Below are 17783 nucleotides of genomic sequence, written 5' to 3'. Positions count from 1 at the left end.
GAACACTATGCACCCAGGTTGAACTGAACTGAGAGTTAAAACAGCTCTTATTATCTTCTAGGATTTTCCCTAACCAGAAACCCTGGATGAACAGCCAGGTCCGTTCACGCTTCAAAACCCGCGATGCTGCCTTCAGGTCAGCTCGAGCAGCTCTGTACAGAGCTCACCAGGATTTTCAACCTCTCCCTGGCCCAAGCAATCACCCCCCCCCCCCCCCAACCCCCCACCTAAAAACAGCCACAATCATCCCCGTGCCCAAAAGGTCATCCATCACCAGTCTAAATGATTACCGCCCTGTGGCCCTCACACTGATAATCATGAAGTGCTTTGAGAGGCTGGTTCTCCCCCACCACCACCACCACCACCACTTTCGACACCCATCAGTTTGCATATCGAGCAAACAGATCCACAGAGGACGCCATCGCTGTAGCTCTCCACTCTGTGTTGAGCCACTTGGAGCAGCAGCAGAGCTACGCTCGCATGCTCTTTGTGGATTACAGCTCAGCGTTCAACACAATCATCCCGGACATTCTCACCACCAAACTGCACACCCTGGGCCTCCCCCCTCTCACATGTTCCTGGATCAAGGACTTCTTAACCAACCGGCCCCAGACTGTGAGACTTGGCCCCCATCTCTCCTCCACCCGCACACTGAGCACTGGCTCCCCACAGGGCTGTGTGCTGAGCCCCCTCCTGTACTGCCTCTACACCCATGACTGCAGTCCGGCCCACAATAACAACCTCATCGTCAAATTTGCTGACGACACCACAGTGGTCGGACTCATCTCAAAGGGAGATGAGGCAGCTTACAGAGAGGAGGTCCTGAAGCTGACAGCCTGGTGTTCAGAGAACAACCTGGTACTGAACACCATGAAAACCAAAGAGATCATCATCGACTTCAGGAAGCACAGGACTGACCCAGCCCCCCTCTACATCAACGGGGGGCGTGTATATTTTTAGAAGTTCTATTTTATATTCTAAGAAGTCTGACTTTCCAAAGCATGGCACTGAACAGGAGTGGCCCTCCAATCTCATTGTACAATCTGTATAATGACAATAAAGGTATTCTATTCTATTCTATTCTATTCTACTATTGAGCTCCACGTGTACATATGAAGTGATCTGGGGTATGTATTTTTTTTAAAGATTAGACTTAAAACTTTCCTTTATCATCAAGCTTATAGTTAGGGCTGGATCAGGTGATCCTGAACCCTCCCTTAGTTATGCTGCTATAGGCCTAGGCTGCTGGGGGGTTCCCATAATGCACTGTTTCTTTTCATTCACCTTATTTACTCTGTTTATACTCCACTCTGTATTTAATCATTAGTTATTATTAATCTCTGTCTCTCCCCCCTCAGCAGATGACCCCCCCTCCCTGAGCCTGGTTCTGCTGGAGTTTTTCCTTCCCACTGTCACCAAGTGCTGCTCATAGGGGGTCATTTGTTGGGTTTTCTCTGTATTATTGTAGGGTCTTTACCATTCAATATAAGCAACTTGAGGCGACTGTTTGTTGTGATTTGACGCTATACAAATAAAATTGAGTTGAATTGAATATGGATACCTTCTCCAGCGTCCTTTGTAACGATGGTGAAAGTAGCTGGTCTGTTCACTGTGCCATGGCTCAGGCCGGGACCATACGCCGTCACATGACCACTGTTAATGGCATCAACATAGAACTGGAGTGGACTTCCTATAATGGAGAAAACACAGGAAGAACCTGTGTATTAACCAGTAATGGTCTTCACATTAAAGGCTGAAATTTGGCCCTGAGGTCGGGCTGCACGCAGATGATCCTGCTGAAGATGGAAACACGGACACGAATAAATCCGAGCCTTTTCACTGAGGACGGATCACCTGGGATGTGGCTGCCGTCATATTTGATGTCCATCTCGTGCAGGCCTCGTTCAGTCGGCGAGTATTTCACGGTAACGGTGCCGTCCTTGTTGTCGGTGATATGAGGTCGAGCTGTCCGACCTGATGGCATGCGGACTTCGCCTGGAGGATAAAACACACAGGTTCAGTTATTCTGACTCCTGCTGTCAGTCTGAACTACACAAGCAGTAGAGTCCAGTTCAGGTTTCTATTTTCTACTTTTCCTCTAATTTCATGTTTGACGCTGCTAACTAGTAGTAGTGGTTCCACACCTGTGGTTCAGGACCCTGTGACAGACCGCTGAGATAACCTGAGGGGTCACAGATTGTATCATTTGTTTTCAGCCAATTCATTTTCATCCTTCTTTGAACACTTTGTAAAATGTTTGAAATAAGCTGATTTCTATAGAAGGATTTAAACTGTGATGATGCAGACATGATGAGATTTCCATCGTTCTGTCTATAATCACAGTGATCAAAAGTATAACATTTATTTGATTTTCTTATTTAAAAAACAACTATAAATGCTATCAGCAGCTAATAGCTATGAAACTGAATCTACATGAACTGAGCTGCTGCATAAACATGATTTCTCATTGGAAATAAAGGAAGGCTGACGTCCTACCTGTGATCTCTCCTTTCTGCACCGTGAAGGGAATGACGAGACTGAAGGGACGCAGCATCGGCTCCAGCCCGTCCACAGGGCTGATGGGATCATCGGTGGCCTGAACCAGAGCAAGAGGGGAGGGGCGTTAACGGCACCATACTGGGAAGTCTGGGACTTCATCCAGAGAGAGGAGGGAGGTGGAGGAAGCCCAGCAGGGCTGACACAGACAGACTGGTTCATCACAACACACCAGTTTAGATTACACTGGTCTAAGAGCCGCGAAAGGAAGAAAGCTTTAAAGAGGAAACCCCTGAGAGTGTAATCTGAGCTGCTACAGGAACAAACGTAAAAATTCATAAAGATGTCAGCATATTAATATAAAGAAATGAAATAAAGGATAACAACTATGAAAAGAAATAAAGCAATGCAAACATTTATAATTAAATACAATTAATGAAAAACTATATAAAATAAAAAATATAATTAAATTAAAATTAAGCGATAAAGCAAAATAAAAATATGAAAATATAAAATGATTGCAAAAAATAATGAAAAATAAAATTAAAATAATACAAATAAATATATAAAATATGGCTTTAAACTGTTGTGAGTTTTTCTCTAAAACTGTCACAGATCAGCTGTGATCAGATCAGAACGGCTGATGAACTGGAACGTGTCTCTGAGATCAGCCAATCACTGTTAATAAGAGTAGCCCCCAGCCGCCCCTCCCAGCAGGAGATGATGATCATGCAGATTAAACATGCAGCCTCATGCTGAGCCAAAAATCAATCAATAAGTGAATGTGGGTTGGTATTGACTGTGAGAGAGGAAACGCTGCAGGGATGGCGGGCGGCGTGAGGAACAGATGACAGTTTGCATGAAGAGGCGGCGCAGCGGCAGATAAACAGCAGGTGTGGAGGTAATGCTGATACCCATTGAGGGGAGAAGGTCGCATAGGGAGAGTAGGGCTGCTGTAACTGAAGCTTGTCACATGGTTCCTCTATTATTGGGACGGTATCACTCGCCTGACGAGGAACAAGGTGCAACCATTACAAACACAAACAGAAACAACAGACTGAAAAACACGACAGCTTTCCACAGTTTAAGGAATTCAATCTTCAGCATAATGAAAAGGATCAAAAATAAAATAATACAAGAAAGAAACAAAACAAAAGAAACAGTAAAAGCAAAATAAAGGATAAAAGAATACAGATCAAAATTAAATAAATAAATAATCCACAGACATAAAAAACAAAATAATAAATTTTAGGTTCACATATTTTTAACTTCAGAAATCCTTAAACTGCAGATAGTTTGCTACAAAGTCTCCATCCTGCCACTAATATGAGGTCTATGAAAGAATTCATGGAGTTCAGTCTGATTTGAGGGTGTTTTGGGGTAAACTGAGGGTTAACCTGTTGTTTCATATTGATGACTGATATTCATGAAAAAAATGCAGAGCTCAGTTACAAAAGACACACAGTCACACACACTGTTAAATAAATGAGCCATTAGTTAATTGATCTGAAGGTCCAGTGGCTCCAAATCCGATTGGCATGACCTCGAAATGTAACTGAGCCCTAATTAGCAGTGACGTCACGTCCAGATCCACCAAAGAGATAGAAAACTGCTGTGGTTTTTATATGAAGAAGACTGGGAACCACTGACCTTCAAAACAAATTAAAACTATCCAAACCAGTGAAACCAAATGCAACCCAAATGAAAAACCAGACCAAAACCCAAACACTCCAAATCAAGAACAATGAATCCTAAACCAACCTAAACTATCCCAAATCCAACCCAACAAACACCAAATCACCCCAACCCCACCCTAACAAAGCCACACTAACCTCAACTCAGTCCAAATCTAGAATCGTACCAACCCATGCCAACACCACAAACCAATCTAAACCAATCCACCCATGTTTACAGGCAGCAACTCACCACCACGTGGAAGGGGCTGTTGGGAATGTGTTCTCCTCCAAAGCGGATGGTTATGACGTACTTCCCAGGCTCTGGAGCCGTGTAATAAATATCAAATGTCCCATCTGCATTCTCCACTACATCCACGTCCAGCTCCGCTCCGTCCGGCGTCGACACCTTGCAGGTGACTTTACCTTTCCCGGCAGCCTTTGCATCTACGGTGATGACGGTCTCCTCTCTGATCTGGATGGTGGGTCCGATTCCTGAACCTGAAGAGACATTCGTGAATTCACAAACAGAATCATAGCAGCGATTTCAGAGGTGATTAATAAAAGAAAGTGTACCCAATCCCAGAGAGGCTAAAAGTTTGGAAACGTGTTGGATTTTTTAAGGGAAACTAAAGTTGATGGTGACTGCTGCTGATATGAAAAAGGTTTTAATAATGTTGGTTTGAGCAACTGATAACTGTGCTGTACCCAGAGCAGTTTAATGAGCTATTAGAGTTTGGGTTCTTAATCTCTATTGTGTTTTCCAGTATATTTATTGCACAATAGAAATCCTTAAGGAAACAATAAATTACAATAAAGGCTTTGTAATTTACTTCTGCTTGCTCCCAGAGTGTGGACGCTTTTATTTTGGCATGTTTAAGAACTGGAAAACATATTTATGATAAATCTTTGGGCTGTCACTGCTGCTGCAGTGTGGGCTGTCTTATAGACAAATTGGGTGAATACGATGACAGTAACTGTGGGTTAGTTACACATATATCAAATATAGATGACAGGAAATATGAGTGCAGAGATGCCACAGATGGTTTTGGTCTCATCTGAAGGCAAAGTAACCACCACAGTTTATCCAGTGGCATCGAAACATTTTTAATTCCCCACCCTGCCCACCGAAAAACATCTGTAAGTAGCTTCAGCTGCACAGAGATTTCCGATTCCCAGAGTGTACTGGAATTTATTGTGGCTGTTCCTCAGCGAGTTTCATTTCCCATCACTCGTTCTGTTTCTGAAATCTCCCAGAAACTCCCAGCCCATCTTCTGGACTCTGTGAGCAGGAATCGTGGCATATTTAGCACCTTTTTTTATATCAGTTACTTCCATATATTACAGTTTTGGCTGATGTTTGGAAGTGGAACATAAATAAAGTTAATTATAATATCACCTTGTTCAGTAACATAAAGAATAAATCTTTCTGAGGCCGTCTATGAGGTTTATAATCATTTTTACGGTGTCTTTATACCTTTTAAACCAAAACTGGCCAGCTGGTTAACATCAGCTGGTTTCAGTCATGACTGAACCAAATTTTGAGAGATCATGAAACCCAATGACTCAATGTCCACTTTAAACCACACAAACATTCGTACTTTGCTGGTTGGTCAGATAAGCAGTATAAATGGAAACACTGTCTCTTGGAGTCTAAGAAAGTCGAGGCCACTCACCGAGTCCGTGGCCTCCGATCGACACTGCAGGAAAACAACAACAATCAGTGATGCTGATAAGCTGTCAGGTGATAAAGTCTGATTCAGGCTGGTGGGCGGAGCCTGACCTGTGACCAGACACTTGCTGGCGTCTCCGGTGGGCAGGGCGTGGATCCGGTAAGGTGAGTACGGGATCTCGTCTCCTCCGTATTTGATGGTGATGGTGTAGCGTCCCGTCATGTCCGGCACATAGGACACTGTGTACGTCCCGTCTCTGTTGTCTCGGATGTTGGCCTTCTTGGGTTTTCCCTCTGGATCCTGGAGACATACAGACGGGAAGTTAGTCATGCTTGGGATGCAGGAAAACAGAGAGCTCGTACTGCCCATCACTGGTCTCCTACCATCTGCCATCGATAGTAAGAAAAGGGAAAAAATAATGTAAAAGCAAAATAAATTTGTTTTTCATGGAGCAGAGATCTTCCTGGTCTCTGGTCACCAAACATAAAACTGCAGGGCAGAAAAATGAAGCCAACACTGAAGCTCCAAACCTGCAGTTCCTCTGCCGTCCAGCAGGGGCTCCAGCTGTGAGTCAGTCCCCGTAGACTCCCACGTTAAAACTTTACAGCAGAAACAAACATGTTTACAGCCTGATACAGAAACTGCTTTGGTTTCCAAGTTCTGTCAGTGGTAATGAATATCAGTCAATGGATACAGCCCGCTATCCACAAACTGGTCAAAATGCTAACATTTAAACAATGGGCAGCAGCATCGTGGTATCAGGGATTGCTGAGATTAGATCTGAAGAAATGTGATCATCTCTGTTTCTGTGTGCCTCTTGTTGGAGTAATGCTCCTACTCAGGTTCTTGCAGCAACTCGTGCAGAAGAAGACAGCAAACATATTCCAGGTAAATAAATATGTTAGAGATCAAACACCCAGAGTGATTTAAAAACAGACACAAAAACATTTGATTTAACCTCTGTGTGCAGCAGCGCCCCCTGGTGTGTGGACGCAGGCATCTACAGTTTGTTTCCACGTGAAAAAAAAAATGATAACAGCAGAATGAAATATTAACGGAGACCTGATGGCCGCTGATGGTTTGAGAGCAGTGGGGCTGTCACGTCTACATGTGTGCACACAGGATCTAACTATTCACTGCAGCAGGGGATGGGCAGACAGGTGGACAGGTGATTGGATGGAAGCAGGTTTACAAAAACTCTGGTTAGTGAAGAACTCAAAACCAAATCTGTCTGTTAGCTCGTTATACAAACCGAATGGAGTCAGTGCACATGAAGACCACAGAGGGGTGGGAGCGAAGCACAGTGCTGCCGAAAGAAATCAGCTTCTAACGTTCCAGCCGATAATCAGTCTGAGCCAATGAGTCTCTCCTTGGTTTGAAGAACACAGATGTTTTTCTTTGTTTACAGTGATGCTTAAAGTACTTTATTTCAATAACTTCACCAAAGATGCTGCATCTGCCAGAGGAACCACTAAGGCGTGGGGTTAAATTGGCTCTCTCACTCTCTTTTTATCCTTACAGTTCTTCTAAGATTTCCATGTAGGTGTAACAAACAGGTAAAGAGTCCATATTAAGGATTAACAGCTTAACCATCTATGAATTACAGCCTTTTTTTTCAAGGGCCTCGATTTTTGGAAACTGACTGATAATCAGTTTCATGGTAGTCGTTAGCATCACAGGAAGTATGCACACTTCAAATCTGATGATGAATAAAAAGTGCTGGAAACAGCCAAAGGCTCCCCGATGAGGAGGCAGCCAGCGAGGGAGGAGAACAGGTAGGGGTGGGGGTGGACATGAGACAGGTGAAGGGGGTGGGAGGTGAAAGGGGAGAGAGTGCAGGCCTTACACAGCCTCTCCTAAGAATACTGAAGGGGATGGTTTTCTTTAGTATATGAGTCTCCCACACCCGCCTGCCCCAGTCCTCCACAAACACTGAGGCCTCGCGGCTGCAGCCGTCCGGACCCTGCAGCGACAGCGACAAGCCCGACGGTCTGCGTTTGAATCGGGGTGAGCCAGAAATAGTTCACAGAAGAGCAACAAGACACGACAGACACCTCCATTACCTCCAAACACTGACATTCAAATGTGTCCATGCAGCATCGTGTTGATGTCAGGGCAGGAAGCCGCGACTCACCAGAATCTGGACGGTGAGCAGTCCTTCTCCAGCATCTCTGGCATCAATGGTGAACTCCACCGGCATGCTGGCTGGAACCCCGGATGCATTCAGTCCGGGACCACTAGCTCGAACTTTGCTGGCATCGTGAGCTGGTAACGTCTTGATCTTAAAAGGACTGAGAAGAGAGTTTGAAAGGTTAGCTCTAAACCTGAAGTACCAGAACGTTCTTGTACACTCTTCTCTGCAGTACCAACCTGCGGGGCACTTCCTGGTCAGCGTACTTCACGCACACCGTGTACGGGCCATCGTTGGCAGGAGTATAGTTGACTGTGTGAGTGCCATCAGCGTTATCTGTGACGCTGACTGGCTCAGCCACACCTGAAGACAAATCAGAACACAGTGCAGAGGTCACAATGAGGCGATCTCGGCTGGTTAAACCTAATGCAAGTGTTTCATGACCGTACTACTAAAGACACACGGAGGAACTGCTGGTGAAATAACGATGGACGTTTTCTGACTGGGCGGGGCTTCGTGAAAGTGGCAAGCAAACTGGCTCAGCTTTCTGTGGCTTCATGACTCAGACAGCGGCTGTAATATCCATCATACACAGCTTGAGGAGCTAGAGTTGTATTTGCAGATCTGGTGTCAGAGGAAGTCACATCTGGACTTTCAGAATAATCATCAGCTACATGTAGTCCGGCTTATCCGTTTTTAAGAAAGTGGTTACTACTTGAAAGTAGGACTAAAGAGTCCAAACTTGTTCCCCTACATAGTTTGAATGTTGGTGCTGGTGTGGAACAGTTCTGCCTTGGTGCCTTCTGAGAACCAGCGCACATTTCCAATTGGTATGAGAACCAGTTACTACACAGTATTGTTAGCAGAAGCTGTGATCAGTATCTTGTGGGAAATAAAATCTTGGTGCACAGAAGCTCAGTGCAGCAATGGTGACTTCCTCAGTAGTTCCAACTTTGGGCCCAATGAATTCTGTGGTGCCAGTTTTTTCTTGGATTGCATCTAAACTGGGCACCATGTCAGTGGGACAGGGGTACTTGTCAAGCCAACCATGGCTCTTGGTTGGTCAAACTGAAGACTGTGTGTATACTGCACAAAAATCCTTCTGCTATAGTAGTCTTAGTATAGTAGTGACTGTAAACAGCAAACATGGACAAAATCCTCTCTGAACCTTTCCTTAGGATATGTCAGACTCATCCTTTCAGCTCTGTGCTGTTAGGCTCAAATTTTATCTGCCAAATAGTCCAGCTATGTCTGAGATGATCCTTCACAGTGGTCTTTCAGTGACTTGGTTCTGAACTGGTTTACAGAGCTGAAAGTTTAGGGTTTATGGTAAATGCTTTACCATAAAGGATGCTTGGGCCCAAAATATTTGAGTTAGACTGTAGGCCCATCCAAACTCCCAGACCTGAGTCCACCCTGACAACCAGTTGGCTTAACAACATATTGGTTCTGAACTGAATAAAATGTTAGGTTGAAGGTTTAATGTTTATTGTTACTCGTTACTTCCCTACTTTATTCATTTTTAGGTAAAGGAAAGACTAAAGGGTCTTGGATCCAATGTTAGGCCCATCCAAACTCCCAGACCTGGGTCCAGAGTCCACCCTGACATGAACTGGTTTCACAATGGCCTGGCTGTGAACTGAGCCAAATATAAAGGTTTGAATCCAAAGGTTTGGTTTTGATTTTGGGAAACTGAGACTGAACTCAACTCCAGCTTGATAACGAGTTGGTCTGACTCAAAGTCCCATAGTGTAAGGTGACAACACTTCTCTTTCAACATTAGTAGTGATTATAAGGTCACATGCAGAACCTTCTGTTACTGGTACAGCTTCCTGTTGCCCCCCCCAAATGTACTGCATTGTAGGATCAGTATTTGCAAGTCTGAACAGCCTCAGATACCATCAGGTGTGGATGTTTTTATCTAATAAACGGTGCAGTCGTTTCATGATAAGGTGATCCCTGGGTATGTGGTGCATATATCATTTGGTTGACATAAAACTTTTTTTCTGTTATGTTAGTATGAAACATATTCCTGTGTCCTTCAAGAGGAAATTAGTGAATAGAGGAAAGCCACCTTCTACATCCACCAGGTCATTGGTGACCCATCGAGGGTATTGCTGGGTTTTGTTTTAGCTGCAAATCTTTAGAAACTAGGAGATGTTACAGTTTAATACATTTTAGCATTACAGCTTTTCTGGACCACCCAAATGATTTCTGGAACCCTAGACGGTTGCCAATGACCTGGGCGATGTTGGGAAGTTAATAAGTCTTTGTAGTCCTACCTGTAGGCCCATAGAGCTGAACTGCCAGGGGAGCCACCCCTGCCTTGCTGCTATCTACAGTGAAAGTCTGAGGAACATGAGCACGCACTCCACTTCCAAGGCCAGGACCTGAACACCTCACCTTACTGGGATCAACCAGCTCTCGCACTGGGACCCGGAATGGACTCCCTGAAAGACCAACAGAGATGACAACATCAGATATCTGTACCTTAGAAATGCCCAGTCAGTTATATTGAAACCATATCTACAGGTTTTAGTGATATGGTGGATCCCTCACCTGGGATAGGTAAGCCTCCAAAGGTGATATTGACATCATATTCTCCAGGAGTGAAGGGGATGTACTCCACACTGCAGCTGCCATCTTTGTTATCCTTACATGACATCTTTGCCTCTGATGGACCCTCAATGGCCAGGCCGAGGCCTCCAGTGCCAGCACCTCTGAGACACACAGCAAACAAAAAAAGGAAGTTTGGAAAGTTTAAACAGGGATCTGTGGGTGCTATGAAATCTATCCTGGATTAAAACGCAGAGTGAAGCTACCTGGTCTCGACAGTGAATCGGTTCGGTTTGTTCACCAGTCCTTCCTCCAGACCCGGACCGTAGGCTCGGACTCGACTGGGATCGCAACCCTCAGCCACCGACACCCTGAATGGACTCTTGGGTACCGAGACATCATCGAAGAGAACTTCAATCAGATGCAGACCTGCAGACAAACAGAGAACTGTTATACAGGTGAAACCTCTCTGCAGCGCCCCCTGGTGTGTAGAAATCAGGCTCTACAGTTTGTTGATATTGTAGTTTTTTAATTGAACACTGACCCCTCTGTACTTCTGTAATTTATTTATTCCTTTATTTAACCTGCAATGGCCAAAAATACCAATAATTTCTCATGTTTTACTTTTCATCGCTTATACATAGAAATATAAATGAAACACTTTTTAAATATTTAATGATCCTTCAGATGTTCAGTGTGTTGCTTCAAAGGAACCTGGATATTTAACGTCACTGTTCAGTTTTTAACCAGCAACCTCTCAGTCAGAGTGTGGGAGTCAACCAGACAAACAATCACCTTCCATTAAAATTCCAGTATTTCTTTCCCACAATGCAATGGGCTCCAGCAACTCACACATCGCTATCAGTGGAAAACAGTCTGCCGAGTGGCAACAGACTGCAGCTATAAATACCAAACTGGCTGCTCCTCACTGAGAGGTTAAAGGACCAGAGACCATTCATTTTAACTGATGCTCAGTACAGTAATATAACACTGGCACATGAAGGGTAATTAGCTTTGACAGCAGATATTTGTCTGAGCTTCAGGCTCTTAACTATTAAATCAGATGTATTGGATATTGGACTGTAATTCTGCCCTGAATATTGATCTAAACACCAATTACAGTTAACAGTAAAGTCCTGTTACTGCTAACTGCACACCAACTGGCTGCAACTCGGCTGAGAGTCCTTTATGGCTGCAGAGGGAGAAGCTTTATGAAAGCTGCAGGGAATTTGATTTCATAATTAGGAGGTGTTGCAGTGGAAAAACACCCACAAACCAGCAGCAAACCCTGATCCTGCCCGCCCTCTGACCCTGCAGGTGATCTGTGGCCAGGCTCATTCAGCCTCCCTCAGAAACAACACACAGCGCCAGGAGGAAGAGCCTCACCATCCTCGAAGGGCGTGTACTCGACCCTGTACGTCCCGTCTCCCTTGTCGGTGACGTAAGCATCTGTGTTGGCGCCCGACGGATTGGAGATGGAGGTTTTGATATGGCTGCCGCCGCTCTTGTAGTGAGCTCGAGCGTCCACGATGAAATGAGTTGTTACTTCCCTCAGGACGCCTGTGGAGAGGAAACAAGCATGAAAACACAAAAGAAGAGGAGAAAACGACTTAATACCTCGATGAAACAACATCGTCCTGTTTCTGAGGTCGAAGGAGGACGGAAAACAAACAATAAGAGCCGAAACGCAGCAGACACACAAACAGCAGAGAAAGATAAAATGTAACACAGCATAAAAATGTAAAACACTGAAATATTTCAGAGAAAAAGATCAGAAATCATGATTTCAGGCACAGTCTAATAAGAATCAATTATTTTGCTGCTTTTTGGGGTTCCTGTCACATGAATTAAAACATACATTAAAACGTGCATTAATAACACAGACTGTTCAGAGATTATGAAAGATGGACTTCAGCTTCCAGTGCTGCATTCTCTCTACTGTCCAGCAGGGGGCTACACCTCGAAAGTCTGATTGTGTAGAAGTCTATGGGAGAAAGGGCGTCCTGCTCAGCTGATCTCTGAGCTCAGTAAACTTGTTCCTGATGAGTTTATGGTCTCAGTCGCTGATTTCAGGTCTTCATGAATAAATGTGAATTTCGTTTTGGACGTTACGTCCCGTTAGAGTCAGGAAGGAGCAGGAAGCGGGGGGCGGATTCAGGGCAGGGCTGCCTTGTAGTTTTATTGACTTGCTGGTGGTTTTAAAGTCTTTTTAATTACTCTGCAGTTCAATAACATTAAGATTAAGACCGAAACCTGACAAACAGTAAGTGCAGATATGATTTCAATGTAAAAACCTTTAAACTGACACGTTTGGTATGATATTCGATTACTTTCCAGCCTCATATAAAAAAAACACAACACGACTTTGAGCAGGACCAAAGCTTCTTCCAGGACAAATCCATCAGAGTAAAGTGCTGAAGCGGGTTTCTTCTCTGCTCCTTATTGATTTATGTTGGTAATGTGAGCATCCAGCATATCTCCCATTTGTTCTCTCATTATGTGACTTCATGACTTCAGTGTTCTTTTATTGCTTTCAGTTTAATCTCAAGAGTGCACTCCAAAATAAGGGAAGAAAAACTTAAAGAACAACATACAAATTAAATGTGCTGCTGAGAGTTTACTAACTGTGATAATTGAGTCTGGTGGCGTCCAGGAGGCCAATAAACAACCACAGAGAGCTGAGCCCAAACCAGATCGCACTGGAAACAGTCCCGTCATCGTGAAAAACAGACCTCAGAACGGCAGTTTGGAAACTCTAATTACTGACGTGCTGTTTGAGAGTTTACACACATCACTTCTTATATAAGCTTAAACAAATGAGACAGGCCGGCTGCCCTGTGCTTTATTATTAAGGAAAACAGAAGTTAGATAAAGGTGAGGTGGACCTCTAATTTAACACTCACCTCTGGGCTCCACTCCTGGTCCGTAGACCTTCACCTCACTGGTGTCAAAAGCTGGGTCCACCTGGAGGCGGATGGGGAACTTCGGCACCGTGTGTCCTCCATATTTAATGGTGATGGTGTACATGCCGTGGCACTGGGGGATGTAGGTGATGGAGTAGGTCCCATCGCTGTTGTTCTGGATGTGAACTTCGGCTTTGGCCCCAGAGTCAGAGATGATCTCGATGGTGAGCTCATCCTCTCCAGCTTTGGAGCAGTCCACTGTGAAAGTTCCAGCCTCATTGACCTTGCCATGCTCCAGGCCGGGACCGCAGGCCGTCACCTTGCTGGGGTTGAACACCGACTGGACCATGGCCTTGAAGGGGGACCCGGGGATGTGCTGGTCTGCAAACAGGATGTTGATTGCATACTCGCCGGGCTCAGTGGGCAGGTAGGACACGGAGCAGGATCCATCGCCATTGTCCTGGCATTCAATCTTGGCCTCACATGGCCCCTCCACCGTCAGACCCAGACCACCAGTACCAGCGCCCTTTGTGTCAATGGCAAAGGGGGCTGGTTTGCCCACCACACCACCTTGAAGACCTGGACCGTATGCTCGCACCTGGAAGGTAAATAGCAAAATAAGACAGACAAGGAAGACTTTGTAAGGCCGTAAACAGAAGGAATTAGCTTTAAGTCTGAAGTTTGGAGCTTGAGCAGAATCAGCATAAATGATTGACTGAACTGACCCATCCATGGATTACTTAACAGGTAGACCCAAAAAACATTCACACTAATCAAGATCTACATGCACAAAGAAAAGTTTACTCATTTTGCTCAGATTGAAAAAGGTTTACTCTGATTATTAAAGGACTACTGAAACCAAAACACCTGAGCCTACTCGAAAACTGCAAAACAAATAGAAATGTGCTGAGGATACTGTGCGCTCGCAGTCAGCTGTCCCAGTGTGTGGTGAGTTCATTGATCCACTTCTGGACCCAGAGAAAACATCTCTCCTGCATTGCCTCAGCTATTTTATAATTACTTTTGCCCCCCATCAAAGTTGGTTGCCCATAAGGTGTGCTGCTGACCCTGTATTACCTGAAACAAGAAATGCTTACTGGTTTATAGGGACAAAGAAAGAATGACTTGGATGAAGAGTGCCTTAGCGGGACTAAGAAAAGCTTAATGCGACTGCCAGATTAATCCTAGAAAATAAAACCACCTTTCATCATTTGGCGTCCACAAGCAGCAGCAAACACCCTGAACAGCAAGTCAGTGAGTGATTAAAGACAAAGTCCCTGAAAGTCTTTGAATATTGTTCCCATTGAACATACTGTTTATAATGTAGTTTGTGTGGAGCTTTCGAGATCTGTGAGTTTTTGGATGACATGTTTGTGTTTAGTTCCATTGGAGTTGCTGGTTGAATAGCGACCTACACAAAAAGTAGACTTTAGTTTGAACTGTCACTTTAACAAACAGATTTAAGGAACTCTTTGCTTATTCTGACGAATATTACTGAGGTCACATTTATCAGTGTGCCTTGTTGTGATCTTAAAACAAACTCTGCTGAAAAAATCTTGGCTGTAACTCACCTTTGAAGGGTCAGGGGGCATGATGCCCTCCACAGTGAATGGACTTCCTGGGACGGGGTTCCCATCGTAGCTGATGTCCACTCTGTAGGGTCCTTCCTCGGGGGGAATGTACTTCACTGTGTGAATCTCATTGGCTGTGCCTGACTCCACCTTGCAGGGGATTGGTCGACGCGATGGGGAGGTGATTTTTACGTCCAGTTTGCCCTGACCGCCAGCACCTCGAGTACAGATGGAGAACTCCTGATCCTTCCCAACGTCTACCTCTGATTGGTGCACAGAAACAGCAGGATGGTCAGCAGGAACAATGGTGTGCAGTTTTTGGGATGTTAGTGATCTTTTTAAGCCACGCCCACACAGAGGACGACTCACTCATCGTGCATCGCTTTGAAACTGACAGTCGGACGCTACCGGACAATCCAGGCTCTGGTTGCCTAGGTAACCTTTGAATGTATTTACTGCCCTGTCATATGTCAATCATCAGTATCCTGAGCTCATTAGTGATCACTTTAACTGCTCTGCTCAAAGTTGAGAAAACTTTATGTTAGGACTCGCCAGCATTTTTTGCGAGTAGTTGTTTGAAGCCTCGAATGTCGTTGACTTTGTGGTCACCACGTCGCTGTGAATTTCTCCCTGTGTGGACGCAGCTTCAGATGGGAAGAAGAAATGCAAATTTTCAGTAAACGTTAGCTCCTGTTCAGCTGTAAATGAAAGGATATTTCTGTGGGAATCCCTCACAGTTTGCTGTGATTACACAGGAAATGCGTTTCAGCTGTTAAAGCCTGACTGTTGAAAAGTTCAGTGATTCTGTAACAAGAGAAATTTCCACTGCTGCTCAGAGTTACACATCAGATTAAATTTAATGAAGCAGAACTGGACCGAACGGCAGCTCGGAGACATTAAGGATCACCATGAAGTGTTTGTGCTCGTCTTTCCATTGAACTCTTTTGTTTACTTATCTAATCCATCATTTACTCTGTACCTCCCCTATAATCAGTACCAAACTGTGCAGGACCCTCTGTGGAAATATCCTGTAATCTACAGCAGCTCATATTTAGGAAATTATGATGAATGTTTTCAGGAATTTAGCTGGAAAACATGTGCTCTGTAATCTGAAGCATTTTCTGCAGGGAGTTTTGGTTTGTCCATCTGCAGCTTCATGAAACCTGATCAGGGCTCCGTGTGGAAACTTGTTGCTTCTGTGGGATAAATGGTTCATGATTTCCTTGAAGACTTACTGTTGTTCAGTCCCTGAACTTTGACCTTGTTGAGGTCCAGTGGGGGGGCCACAATGACGCTAAATGGACTTTTTGGGATGGGGTCTCCTCCATGACACACAATGATGGACACGTTCCCCTGAGGGAAACATAAACGGTATTTAACTCAGGTCCATCAATCACCTCACAGGTAATCCATCTCATGTGTGAAGGTGCTGTGTTACCTGCTGCACTGCCGTGTAGCGGACAGTGTACGAGTAGTCGTGGTTGTCGATGATCTCGAAGTCTCTGACGGCATCACCTTTAGCTGCTCCGGTGAAGTGAACCTCAGGTTTGGCTTTACCAGCTCCCTTTGTGTAAATGGTGAAATGGGTGGGTTTACCCACCTCCACCCCTGCACAGTTCAGACAAAAACTTTATCAAGACATGCTAAAAGCTGCAGTTCCTCTGCAGTCCAGCAGAGGCGCCACAGTGAGTCAGTCCCCATAGACTCCCATGTTAAACTTTCCAGCAGGAAAAAAACATGTTTACAGCCTGATACAGAAACTGCTTTGGTCTCTGTGGATAATTCCCCTCTTCATAATAACTTATAACTCACCTGTTAAAATTGGATTAAGGCTTAAAGTTTGCATTATTAGGGGCGTGGCCTCTCTGACTGACAGGTGGATGGTGACACAGGCAGCTGTGGCTGCTAGCTGTCTGCTAGGCTTCACCTCAGTTAACTGGAGTCCCTGAACTGGACGTCTGGACCGTGTTTGTGCTGCTGGAGCCTTTTAATGCAATTATCTGACCAATAATATGGATGCTGTGGCTTCATTGGACTCACAGACTGTCCGAGAAGGCGGAGCTCCAGTTTGCTGAGAGAAATTTGAGGATTTGATTTGGCTGTTACTGATTAGCAGGTGTCTGTGTGTGATGCTCCCGTACAGTCTGTGGATGTAGACTGATAACCAAGCTAGCTAGTGTTAGCTAATAACTTCACCCTCTATGGTCACGCCTGGCTCTAAGAAAACATTACAGTCAGTCTGCAGTCTGACCATTGGCTCTTGATTTTGGTCGTTTTGTGTCCACATTTGTTCATTGTAGGTGTCTTGCTTGTGTTTCACCTCTTTGGGATGGCTGTAGCTCAGGAGGTAGTGCAGGTCACCTAATAATCGTAAGGTTGGGAGTTCAATTCCTGGCTGCTGCATGCCAAAGTATCCTTGGACAAGCTAGTGAACCCCTAGTTGCTCTCTGATGCAACTGATGGAATGTGTGTGAATGGTAAGCACTTAGCTACAGATGGAAGTGCTTGTATAAATGGGTGAATGCAAACGTGTTGTATAAGTGCACTGAGTGCTCAGTTAGAGTAGAAAAGCACTAAATAAGAACTAGTCCATTTACCCGAGTCTGGACATGTTTAGTAACCATTGCTAATGTGAGAAAACCCGCACACCTGTCCTGTTGAGTCCAGGTCCCTCTGCTCTGACCTTGGCTGCGTCATGGGAAGGCTCCACCTTTATTCTGAAGGGGCTGATAGGGATTTCCTGTTTTACACATTAAAGGTGAGAAGACCGTTTAAAGTTC

The 17783-nt window shown here is 44.7% G+C and overlaps 1 protein-coding gene across 1 annotated transcript in view; it reads right to left on the bottom strand.

Moving 5' to 3' along the window:
• Positions 1-17783, bottom strand: part of LOC115773270 (filamin-C-like) — a 57703-nt gene that overhangs the window by 12679 nt on the left and 27241 nt on the right. The window contains exons 18-35 of the mRNA XM_030719875.1: positions 17653-17743; positions 16442-16611; positions 16239-16356; positions 15004-15266; positions 13433-14030; positions 11916-12089; positions 10796-10958; positions 10533-10693; positions 10256-10423; positions 8213-8336; positions 7977-8133; positions 5953-6142; positions 5846-5869; positions 4423-4670; positions 3411-3503; positions 2497-2596; positions 1855-1995; positions 1562-1690 (exon numbers count right to left, since the gene is read on the bottom strand). Coding sequence (XP_030575735.1) covers positions 1562-1690; positions 1855-1995; positions 2497-2596; positions 3411-3503; positions 4423-4670; positions 5846-5869; positions 5953-6142; positions 7977-8133; positions 8213-8336; positions 10256-10423; positions 10533-10693; positions 10796-10958; positions 11916-12089; positions 13433-14030; positions 15004-15266; positions 16239-16356; positions 16442-16611; positions 17653-17743 — 3112 coding nt within the window. The remainder of the gene's footprint in view (positions 1-1561; positions 1691-1854; positions 1996-2496; positions 2597-3410; positions 3504-4422; positions 4671-5845; positions 5870-5952; positions 6143-7976; positions 8134-8212; positions 8337-10255; positions 10424-10532; positions 10694-10795; positions 10959-11915; positions 12090-13432; positions 14031-15003; positions 15267-16238; positions 16357-16441; positions 16612-17652; positions 17744-17783) is intronic.

The sequence above is a fragment of the Archocentrus centrarchus genome, chromosome 23 (genome assembly GCF_007364275.1).
Source record: "Archocentrus centrarchus isolate MPI-CPG fArcCen1 chromosome 23, fArcCen1, whole genome shotgun sequence".
Taxonomy (NCBI): Eukaryota; Metazoa; Chordata; class Actinopteri; order Cichliformes; family Cichlidae; genus Archocentrus; species Archocentrus centrarchus.
The sequence above is the reverse complement of the archived record's forward strand: the minus strand, read 5'-3'. Positions and strand labels throughout refer to the sequence as shown.